Source organism: Colobus angolensis, unplaced genomic scaffold, assembly GCF_000951035.1.
Source record: "Colobus angolensis palliatus isolate OR3802 unplaced genomic scaffold, Cang.pa_1.0 Scaffold2, whole genome shotgun sequence".
Taxonomy (NCBI): domain Eukaryota; kingdom Metazoa; phylum Chordata; class Mammalia; order Primates; family Cercopithecidae; genus Colobus; species Colobus angolensis.
In genome coordinates, this window is record NW_012115154.1 from 17,624,499 (window position 1) to 17,636,690 (window position 12,192).

The window sequence follows — 12,192 nt, forward strand, 5'->3', positions numbered from 1 at the left end:
TGGTCTCGATCTCCTGACCTCGTGATCCGCCCGTCTCGGCCTCCCAAAGTGCTGGGATTACAGGCTTGAGCCACCGCGCCTGGCCAGTAAATATTTTTTAAGGATTTATTCACCATCCCAGCTGCTAGAGTGCAAAGATGAATGGATTAGATCTCATAGGTCCTGCTAAGGAATTTTGTCTTTATTGTGGGGAGCCATTGAAAGTTTTCAAACAGGGGTGACATGATCAACTATGAAGTCTGGCAGGGATGTGGAGGCAAGATAAGATGTAAATGACATCTTTTATCATATAGTCCAAAACGTTAAATTAAAAATAGGTTTCAAATGAACACCGATACAGGAGTCTCAGAGAATATGCTAAGCGTAAAACACAGGTAGCAAAACATGCACACTGCAATTTCACTTTTGTTGAAAAAAATAAAAGATGAAAAAAAGCCTACAGGAAATATACCAAAATTCAAACAGCTTCCTTCCCTCCCTTTCTCTCTCCCTCCCTTCTTTCCTTCCTGTTTTGAGACAGGGTCTCACTCTGTTACTCAGGCTGGAGTGCAGTGGCACGATCTTGGCTCACTGTAGCCTCAACCTCCTGGGCTCAAGCCATCCTCCCACCTCAGTGCCCCAAGTACCTGGGACTACAGGCATGCATCACCATGCCTGGCTAATTTTTTTTTTTTTTTTGAGATGAAGTCTTGCTCTGTTGCCCAGGCTGGAGTGCAATGGCACGATGTCGGCTCACTGCAAGCTGCAAGCTCTGCCTCCTGGGTTCATGCCATTCTCATGCCTCAGCCTCCCGAGTAGCTGGGACTATAGGCGCCTGCCACCACGCCTGGCTAATTTTTTGTATTTTTAGTAGAGACAGGGTTTCACCTTGTTAGCCGGGATGATCTTGATCTCCTGACCTTGTGATCTGCCTGCCTCGGCCTCCCAAAGTGCTGGGATTACAGGCGTGAGCCACCGCGCCCGGCCTGCTCCTGGCCCATACCTGGCTATTTTTTGAACTTTTTCTTAGAGACAGGGTTTGCCTTGTTGGCCAGGCTGGTGTCAAACTCCTGAGCTAAAGTGATTCAGCTGCCTTGGCCTCCCAAAGTGTTGGGATTACAGTTGTGAGCCACTGCGGCCAGCCCTAACAGCTTATTTCTGTGTGAGAATATTTTGTGTAATATTTTCTTTCTATTCTTCAGCATTTCTCAACATTATTAATGCAATATCTACATATAATTTTTAGTATCAATAAAAGACATGCTTTTTTTTTTTTTTTTTTTTTTGAGAAGACGGCGGGTCGCTCTATCATCCAGGCTGGAGTGCAGTGGTGCGATCTCGGTGCACTGCAAACTTTGCCTCCCGGGCTCATGCCATTCTCCTGCTTCAGTCTCCTGAGTAGCTGGGGCTACAGGTGCCCGCCACAACTCCCAGCTAATTGTTTTGTATTTTTAGTAGAGACGAAGTTTCACCGTGTTAGCCAGGATGGTCTCCATCTGCTGACCTCGTGATCCACCTGCCTCGGCCTCCCAAAGTGCTGGGATTACAGGCGAGAGCCACCATGCCCAGCCCAGATGTGCTTTTTTTTTTTTTTTTTAATTAAAAGAAACTAGGTAACTCTGAGCACCAATAGACTTGAACATTGCTTTCTTTACTTGATGTTTGGAAGTGACATTTTCTGACTCTGTGTCTTTGATCTTTCAGCACAGGAGAAAACGACGCTCCACACCTTTAACTTCTTCCACACTTCCTTCACAAGCAACAGAGAAAAGCTCCTATTTTCAGACCACCGAGATCTCACTCTGGACGGTGGTGGCTGCTATTCAGGCTGTGGAGAAGAAGGTGGAGTCCCAGGCTGCCCGACTACAGAGCCTGGAGGGACGCACGGGGACAGCTGAGAAGAAGCTGGCTGACTGTGAGAAGATGGCCGTGGAGTTTGGGAACCAGCTAGAGGGCAAGTGGGCCGTGCTGGGGACCCTGCTGCAGGAGTACGGGCTGCTGCAGAGGCGGCTGGAGAACGTGGAGAACCTGCTGCGCAACAGGAACTTCTGGATCCTGCGGCTGCCCCCGGGCAGCAAGGGGGAGGCCCCCAAGGTAGTCTCATTGAGGATTAAAAGTTAGAAGAGAAGGGGGAGCCAGCCCTTTAATATGTAAGCACCTCAGTTGCTGGCTTTTCTGTCATAGCTGTGAGTAGAGGCACTCACAGTGTGCCGTTGGTGATTCCAGGTGTCCAGGTCACTGGAGAATGATGGCGTCTGTTTCACTGAGCAGGAATGGGAGAATCTGGAGGACTGGCAGAAGGAGCTCTACAGAAATGTGATGGAGAGTAACTATGAGACACTGGTCTCTCTGAGTGAGTAGCAGTTTTCTCCCTAGAATTCTGTCTCAGACATACTGCAGTTCCTGGCCGGTAGCTTGTAATTCAGACTACACCTGTGGCTCTTGTGGCTGTGGGTCCTCTGTTGGCTTGCACGGGTGGAGAAATGCAAGTCTCTAGGTCCCCCCATTTACAGAGACTTTACAGAGACTTTTGGAAGCTCTCGGCGTTGTGCCTTACGTGTTTCTTTTCTGTGGTCACATAGTCTGTTCTTGATAGTATTTTCTAATAAATAAAATGTTATATACCCTGCAGTGTGATATGGCTAGGATTCCTCATGTTGTTTTTTGATTTATCTTTTTTTTTTTTTTGAGATAGAGTCTAGCTCTGTTGCCCAGGCTGGAGTGCAGTGGCGCAATCTTGGCTCACTGTGTCCCGGGTTCAAGTGATTCCTCCTGCTTCAGCGTCCCAAGTAGCTGAGATTACAGGTGCCCACCACCATGCCCAGTTAATTTTTGTATTTTTAGTAGAAACAGGGTTTTACCTCGTTGGCCAGGCTGCTCTTGAACTCCTGACCTCGTGATCTGCCCGCCTCGGCCCTGCAAAGTGCTGGTATTACAGGTGTAAGCCTCTGCGCCAGGCCTGTTTTATCTTTTTTTTTTTTCTTGAGACTCTGTCACCTAGGCTGGAGTGCAGTGGTATGATGTCGGTTCACTGCAGCCTTGACAGCTCGGGCTCAAATGATTCTCCCACCTCAGTTTTCCGAGTAGCTGGGATTACAGGCACACGCTACTGCGCCTGGCTAATTTTTAAGTTTTATTTAGAGACGTGGGTCTTACTATATTGCCCAGGTTGGTCTTGAACTCTTGGGCTCAAGTGATCCACCTGCATCGGCCTCCCAAAGGGATTACAGGCGTGAGCCTCCGCACGTGGCCTCACATGCTGTTTTTAATATTTAAGACTATTTGAGATGGGTATGGTAGCTCAGATCTGTAATCCCAACACTGGGAAGCCAAGGTGGGAGGATAGCTTGAGGCTAGGAGTTCGAAACCAGCCTGGGCAACATAGTGAAATCTCTGTTGCTTAAAAGAAAAAAAAGATGATTTGACAACCCTATGTTACCTGGGATGAGGCAGACAGCACAGGCTGACCAAAAGCATTTTCTTGATGTTTGGCCAGAATTATAGCTGGTCATTGTGGTCTCAATGATTTTTGCTTGTTGATTAGAAGTACTACATAATAGGTATAAGTCTTTATATGCAAAATGTTACCTATTACATAATAAATGCGTTTTGTTTGGTAGACAAAGTCTTTTAAAACCTAGGTACTTAGAGGAGTGTCAAGTGCCTGGAGCAGAGTAAGAGGTAAAGAAAATAGGAAATGGGCCAGAAAAGTGACCTTGTAAGCTTGGTTGGGTCACATGCTCTCATTGGGACTGTTTCCTTGTCTGTCCCAGTGTCCATCTTACCTTGCAGTGCCTTAGCAAGGATGAAATTAGATCCCCCAAAAGGAAGCATTGGCAAGACTTAAACTACACACACATGGAGAGGCAGAGGTGGGTGGTGGTGCCTTCAGAAGGGCAGTGGTGGCTCTGTAACCTGCCTGCCTGAGCCACAGGCCCTCTAATGGAGGAGCACTGGAGGCAGCAGCTAGCCAAGTCAGTTGTTAGGATTGGCCAGAATTTTATAATTGTCCCAAACTGCTAGGGGAAACTGACACGAGCAGTAGCCTTTGAATCTGTTGAAGCTTTAGTATTTCCTCCCTGCCATTGTTCACCGTGGTCATTGGCAGCTGATCAGTGTGCAGTGAGCTTTTGCTCTCCCCTGGACTCACACCGTGCTGTTTCCCCACCCAGAGGTCCTTGGCCAGACAGAGGGAGAAGCGGAGTTGGGTACAGAGATGCTGGGTGACTTGGAAGAGGAAGGTCCTGGTGGTGCCCACCCAGGTGAGTGGCTCTGGAATATTTGGTTCCCTTCCATAGCCCTCTGCAGCCTAGAGTGAGCTTTCCCATGGCTGAACTGCCAGGTGCTGACTTGGTAACCTCATCTGGCTTTGCTTGTTCTGGACTCCTTTATGATTGTTGTTAGTTCAGCTGTTACATGTGCCTCAACTCCTACCATCCTGTGGGGTCTTTAAGACTAACGGCCACATCAATCACTCTTCTTCATGCCCTACAGAGTAGAGTACCATACTAGGCGGTAGTCAAAACCTGCCGGAGATTGATCGTGGGCACGTCAGAGCTTCAGGAGGGAAGGCAGTGCAGGAAAAGCACTTGTCACTAGGTAATTTGGGAGGTTTTGGAGGAAGAACAGAGCTGGACATGAATTTTTAAGCTGTAGGTTTAGTTTGTCTTTAATCATTCAGATTTGTTATTTTAACACTCTTAGTATAGTTGTTACAGTGTATTCTGTCATTTTTCACAGAGATTAAATATAAATTTGTAGACAAGCTTGGAGAACTATAGTTTACAGTATTTTATAAGAGTAATACATTCATATTTCCAATCAACATTGGAAAAACTATACATGAATATAGTTTTATACAAGTCTTGGAACCTAGCCAGTGTCATCCTCCTCCATGTTGTCCTAATTCACTTATTCCTGGGGTGCTTCTGAAATTGACAGATGTTTGTTTGGTCCTGAAGAAACCAAAGGTACTAGAATGTGATCTTTTTTGTTGGTCTTCTTCCACTTTGCAGCAGGTGGGGTCATGATCAAACAGGAGCTACAGTATACACAGGAAGGCCCTGCGGATCTTCCTGGAGAGTTCTCATGCATTGCTGAAGAGCAGGCTTTCCTGAGCCCGGAGCAGACTGAGCTCTGGGGTGGTCAGGGCAGTTCTGTCCTCCTGGAAACAGGTCCCGGGGACTCGACTCTACAGGAGCCTGTTGGTAGTAGAGATCCTAGCAGCAGCAGAACTGTGGGCTGCCCGAAGCAAAAATCTCATAGGCAGGTACAGCTGGGCCAGGAATGTGGGCAGGGCCTGAAGCTGAAAAAGGACACTTCCCGCCCCTATGAATGTTCTGAGTGTGAGATCACCTTCCGCTATAAGCAGCAGCTGGCCACACATCTGAGCAGCCACTCTGGGTGGGAGTCTTGTACACCTGAGGAGCCAGAGGAGAGCCTTAGGCCCAGGCCACGGCTGAAACCGCAGACCAAAAAGGCCAAGCGACATCAGTGTGATGTGTGCCTGAGGAGCTTCAGCTGCAAGGTGAGCCTGGTGACCCATCAGCGTTGCCACCTGCAGGAGGGTCCCAGTGCCGGCCAACATGTCCAGGAGAGGTTCTCACCCAACAGCCTGGTTGCCCTGCCTGGCCACATCCCTTGGAGGAAAAGCCGGAGTTCCCTCATCTGTGGTTACTGTGGCAAGAGCTTCAGTCACCCATCTGACCTGGTGCGGCACCAGCGCATCCACACGGGCGAGCGGCCCTACAGCTGCACCGAGTGTGAGAAGAGCTTTGTCCAGAAGCAGCACCTCCTGCAGCACCAGAAGATCCACCAGCGGGAGCGGGGCGGGCTGGCCCTGGAGCCCGGAAGGCCCAATGGCCTGCTTTAGGTGTGCAGCCCCTTGCCCGTCTGGGGGGCGGAGGGGGGTGGCATTGGTTCCCCCAAAGAGACTCTGCAGTCAGGGACTGAATTCTTTCTGAGGGCAGTTGTTTCTGATTTGCCTTCCCTTGTCCCAGTACCAAGCCAAGCCCAAAGGTTGTCCTGAAAACCCCGTGGAAGAAGAGTCCAGGCCAGGTCTTTACCCTGCTGCCAAGATTGCTGTTTCTTGGCACCTTCAGGTCTCTGGTTTTCTCATTCATGCCAATGCTTGTGGGCTGGGGTTGGCGTTCTGACCCCACAGGGACTGGTGGCTGGTTCCAGGGCTCGTCCTGGCATTTCATGTCTTCCCACAGGGTTGAATTGGGCCATAGGGGTGAACAGCTGCCTGGAAGAGTTCTGGGAAGTGTAACCCTCCATTTTTTCTTATTTTGTAATCTCTTTGTTTAATAACAAGTAGAAGAAATAATTTAAATGAACTGCTTAACCCTACTCTGAAGAACCTTTTTTGGAATTAGATTTTAGTTAATTTTTTAAATAATACAGCCCAACACTTGTTTTTTACATTTTAAGAATTGTAGAAGTTGTTCCTCACTGGGGGACTGGACCTGCCCTCTAGGAGGGAGTTGTTAATGGGGCTCTTTTAGCCACTGACGCTTACTTAGGCCAGAGAGCAGGGGCCACGGTGCTAGGTTCCCTCGTGTGGTGCTTGGTGCTCTCAAATTGTCTGAAAAGGACCAAGAGGAAATGAGTCGGAGGGTAGACCCTGCAGCCCCTGTTGAGAAGAAAGATTCCAGTGAAGTTGCGGACGGTATGGCTGTGGTCTGGGACTTGTGGTGTCTCAGCATACCCCTATCCTCTTCCCACCTCCTGGCTGTGTTCTGCAGCCTCCCAGAGTAGAAGACTACTTTGTTACTTAAGGTTGTTCACCTTGTACTAGTGGTTATTTGAGTTTGTTCCTATTACACCAATCCTTACTTGAGGTGGTTCAGATTACAGTTTCCAAATGCATTCTGAGATTGCCTATTCCAGAGAGGGTAGAGAAAAAGCACACAGATGCTTGTCTCAGGAGTGTTGAACTTGTGCCCCACTGCTGTCTGGGGGAATGGGAGTGGGCTCTGGGGTCTTATGTGAACATCCCCTTGGATGATTTGCAGTTGCCTAGAATAAAACTTGCTACTAGCAAAAAAAAAAAAAAAAAAAAAAAGTTCCTACTGGATGTTTTTCTCCATCTGTCAAGAAGACTCTCCTGGGGCCAAGGTGGAGGAGAGGCCCCTGGCCTGGGGTGATGACAGGGAAGGACTGATGGCACAGCCTGACCTGCACTTCCACTTAAACCTAGGACAGAAAACAAGATGTGGCATGGGTGGGAATATTCAGGGGACCTGGGGACAGTCTGGGTGATGGCTGTTGGGAGGTAGAAAGAGGAGGTGAAATGTGGATACCCCAGGGAGTGCCAGGCAGCTGTTATGAGCATTGGCTTAGATAGATGCCTAGCCATCTGGATCCATCTTCAACACAGTGCTGAGGGGAAAAGGTAAGAAACTGAGATCTATAATATAACACCATTTATGTACATTAAAAATGCATGCACACAATACATTTTGTAAGAACACTTAGGACCAACGGAGACACGTTAAAGACATTACAGTTTTCCATGGGGAGAGTGAACAAATAGATAGAAGGAAACTTGGGTTGCTATAAGGCAGAGGTCCCCAACCTTTTTGGCACCAGGACTGGTTTCATGGAAGACAGTTTTTCCACAGTGGTGGGAGATGCGATGGTTTTGGAATGAAACCACTCCACCTCAGATCACCAGGCATTAGATTCTCGTAAGGAGCGCACAACCTAGATCCCTCTCATGCGCAGTTCACAATAGGGTTCATTCTATGAGAATTTAGTGCAGCCACTGATCTGACAGGAGGCAGAGCTCACTTGCTGTGTGGTCTGGTTCCTGACAGGCCATGGACCAGTATTGATCCACAACCCAGGGGCTGGGGCCCCCTGCTATAAGCTATAGGATTGTCTTGTTACAGAAACTGAACATGGAGGGAATCCTTGTAGGGCTGGCACCGTGCGAGGTGAGTAGTAGCTTCGTCAGGAAAACCTTTGGCATTTCTAAGTTTCTTCTGCAGTCTTTTCTTACCCTCAAGCCTTTGCCTTATAGATGCCCCCTCTGTCCTGTCCTTAGTTACTCTTACTTCCCAATTGTTGAGCATTCTAATGTGACCAGCCTTGGGCCTTGCATTGTGGGGAAAAGTGAAGCACAGAATATGGTCCTACTTCTCCAATAAAGTTAAGTTTTCCTTGAGGCTGGGAAATAATTGTATCAAGCAACTGGACTCCTGCTGACACTTGTTGAATACTTGTGTGCTAGGCACTATTTATTTCCATGAAAACAAGTCCTCATAGTTTTGGGTGGTGAGTATGATTTCACCTAATTTTCCGTATGAGATGTGGGAGGAGGCCTGAGAAGTGAAGTAAGATGGCAGAGGTGATGGAAACCCAGACTGTCTTGCTTCAGAGCTGCACACTTGGCTGTGGGGTGGTATTGCTTCTGTAGTTAAGAACTCAGTGTCACTCAGGGGTTAAGAACCCCTAAAGTGTGGGCTCTCCGCTGGCGGCAGCAGCATCCCCTAGGAGCGTGAAATGGTGCAGACTCAGGCTCCACCTAGGCCCCAGAATCAGAATCTGCGTCTCAACAAGCTCTCCAGGTGGTTCTGTGCATGCAGAGGCACTGTCTTACGGGATAGGAAAGACGCACCTCTTCTTGCCTGCTTCTGCCTTCCTTCATTGAAAGCCTGTTCTGCCAGGTGCTGAGGAGAAAACAGCAAATGGACTGTCAGAGGACAGGGATGATGAAGTTAGAAAGATTGAAGTCAACAGGGAAGAATTAAATGCCAAATGTTAGTGACTCATCTATCCTGCCTTTTCTACCCTTCTTGTTCCCAAAGTTAAGGTCCTAGTCATCATTCACCTGAGCTTTTCAGTAACCAGTAGGTCTTCTGCTCTTAGTCACATCCGTTTTGATTCCAGAGTTAATGTCCTTGCACACGACTGGATGTAGACTTTCCTCAAAACCTTGCAATGGCTTTTAGCAGCTACTGATAATGAGCAGTCTTTTTAGTATAGAACTCAAGACTCTGACAACCTGCGTCACCCTGCATTTTTTTTCTCTTTTCACTCTATGCTGCTGCCACATTGGGCTTCCTGTCATTCATTCATTCATTCATTCATTCATTCATTTAAAAAAAATTTTTTTGAGACGGGGTCTCTGTTGCCCAGGCTGAGTGTGCCATCACAGCTCACTGCAGCCTTGACCTCTTGGGCTCAATAGATCCTTCCATCACAGCCTCCCGAGTAGTGGGGACTACAGGTGTGCACCAACCACACCCAGCTGATTTTTGTACCTTTTGTAGAGACAGGGTCCCACTGTGTTGCCCAGGCTGGTATCGAACTCCTAGGCTCAAGCAATCCTTCTGCCTCAGCCTCCCAAAGTGCTGGGATTACAGCTGTGAACCACCACGTCTGGCCTCCTGTCTTACTGACTAAGCCGTGCTCTTTCCCTCTCTCTGCAGTGTCCTTCTCTGAACCGAACACTATTTTTCATTGTTTTGGTTTATAAGCCCCTTCTGTGAAAGCTTCCCTCATCCATTTCTTTCATTGACCAAATACATATTGAGCCCTTGTTATCTAGGCACTGTTTTAAATACACATCAATGAACAAAATGAAGATCTTTGCCCTTATTGAGTTTATGTTCTTTCAAAATCAGTTTTCTTCCTTTACTGCACCTTTGCACAGCCCTTTCCTAGGTGAGGACAGTATTCCGTTCTGCCTTGGAGTTTTGTTCACTCACAAATATCTGAGTATCCTCCCTGTGCAGAATTCTACAGAGGGGTACAAGGATAAATCTTGCTCTTGGACCTACAGGCTGCTAAGGGGATATAAGAGAATAGTAATGTCTTCAGATAAGTGAGGGTAAAAGGCTGTGAGCATTCAGAGAACAATCATTTTAGATATGAGACATTGGTAGACTTTGCCATAGGTGGTATTTGAACTGGCCTTTTAAGGATGGCAGGAAGGACATTCTAAATGGAGGTGACATGACCAAGTGAGGAGACATTATGGGGCATGTACAGAAGAGGAGTTCATCCAATTTGGGGAGGGTGGAGTGTGAGAAGGAGAGTAGTGGGTGTTAGAGTTGGGTCAGGCTTCAAGGAATCTGGATTTTATTCAGTTGGTAATGGGGAGCTGAAGCATTTTGAGCAAAAGAGTGACCCGATTCTAGCTGTGATTTGGGAATACTAATAAGAATTAGCCAGGCGCGGTGGCTCACGCCTGTAATCCCAGCACTTTGGGAGGCTGAGACGGGTGGATCACAAGGTCAGGAGATCGAGACCACCCTGGCTAACACGGTGAAACCCCGTCTCTACTAAAAATACAAAAACTAACCGGGCATGGTGGCGGGCGCCTGTAGTCCCAGCTACACGGGAGGCTGAGGCAGGAGAATGGCGTGAACCCGGGAGGCAGAGCTTGCAGTGAGTGGAGATCGCACCATTGCACTCCAGCCTGGGGGACAGAGCGAGACTCCATCTCAAAAAAAAAAAAAAAAAAAATTACACTGTGCTTTTTGGGGGTTGGGGCGGGGTGTGGGATATGCTAGGTTTCGAGTGAGACCAAGGAAGAGTCCGTGAGGACTTACCTGATTGGGTGCAGCTGCAGTGGGAAGGGAGCAATAGGTAAGACCAAGACACAGTCACAGGATGTGATGCTGTGGGGAAGAAGGGACCATGTCTTTTTTTTTTGAAACGGAGTCCTGTTCTGTTGCCCAGGCTGGAGTGCAGTGGCGCGATCTCAGCTCACTGCAAGGTCCACCTCCTGGGTTCAGGCCATTCTCCTGCCTCAGTCTCCCAAGTAGCTGGGACTACGGGCGCCCGCCACCACGCCCAGCTAATTTTTTTGTATTTTTAGTAAACATGGGGTTTCACTGTGTTAGCCAGGATGGTCTCCATCTCCTGACCTCATGATCCACCCACCTCGGCCTCCCAAAGTGCTGGGATTACAGGCGTGAGCCACCGCGCCCGGCCCCAGGAGGGACCATGTCTTAATCCTGTCAGCCTCCACAGCTCTCAGCACAGGTGCTTGGCACATAGGTGTTCAGCAAATGTTTGCTGAATGAGAAAGTAAAATGGATGTTCACAGAATAGGGAGCTTGGTGTTGTCTGAAATAGGAAAGCCTTCTATGGAAGAAGGGAGAGTTGGTTGTACTTCTGGCCTCCCTCTACTAATGCTTCCGTTCCTAACATCTTTATAATTCTGTGTGGGTCCACCTCCTAATCTGAATTACATTCCTGGTTTGGACGATGAGGGAGCCACAGGAATTCTGTCTCTGACCTGCTCCTATCTCTTGGCTGAGGATGTTCTGGTGGGGACAGTGGCACTTGAGTGTGCTGACCTCTTGAGTGACCCTAGGTGCTACTTTGGTGGCCCTCAAACTGTGACAACTCCACCTTCCGGAGGTGGAGTCACCCTTGTTACTCCACAGACTGGGCCTCCACTGGATGTTGTCAGTCCACCCAGAGATAATCAGGTCCTGGAAATCTGATCCCCAAAAAAGCAAACTCACAAGAGACAGATTAAAGATGAATGTAGGCTGAGCGTGGTGGCTCATGCCTGTAATCCCAGCACTTTTGGAGGCCGAGGTGGGTGGATTGCCTGAGATCAGGAGTTTGAGACCAGCCTGGCCAACAACATGGTGAAACCCCGTCTCTACTAAAAATACAAAAAATTAGCCTGGCATGGTGGCGGGCACCTGTAATCCCAGCTACTCGGGAGGCTGAGGCAGAAGAATCACTTGAACCCGAGAGGTGGAGGTTGCAGTGAACCGAGATCGTGTCATTGCACTCCAGCTTGGGCAACGAGTGAAACTCTGTCTTAAAAAAAAAACAAAACAAAAAAACATGTAATTTTAATTTATATCAGAGCTGACTTGACATGCTGGCTGGTATGCTCAGAAACCACATTATGGTGCAAAGTGTTCATTTATTAAATACATTTATAGAATCTGAGCATGGGAATGGGAGGTAGCTGGGGACCCTGATGAACAGTGCCAAGGTTTTCGAACTGTGGTCACCAGACCAATAGAACCAGCATTTCTTGGGAACTAGTTAGAATTGCAAATTCGCATCACTTTCATCCCCTTCTGCTTCAGACCTAGAAATGCTGAGGTTTGTGCCCAGCATTCTGTGTTTTTAACAAGCACCCTCAGTGAACATGATGCACGCTCAAGTTTGAGTACCACTGACAAACTTTTTTTCTAAAAAAACGAAGACTAGCTGTCAAACATTATAGCA

General features: G+C 48.1%; 1 protein-coding gene across 1 annotated transcript in view; it reads left to right on the plus strand.

Annotated features, from left to right (window-relative positions):
- ZNF212 (zinc finger protein 212) overlaps positions 1-7,045 on the plus strand; it is a 17,149-nt gene extending 10,104 nt beyond the window's left edge. The window contains exons 2-5 of the mRNA XM_011941427.1: positions 1,684-2,073; positions 2,206-2,332; positions 4,152-4,241; positions 4,995-7,045. Coding sequence (XP_011796817.1) covers positions 1,684-2,073; positions 2,206-2,332; positions 4,152-4,241; positions 4,995-5,851 — 1,464 coding nt within the window. The 3' untranslated portion in view covers positions 5,852-7,045. The remainder of the gene's footprint in view (positions 1-1,683; positions 2,074-2,205; positions 2,333-4,151; positions 4,242-4,994) is intronic.
- The last annotated feature ends 5,147 nt before the right edge of the window (positions 7,046-12,192 follow it).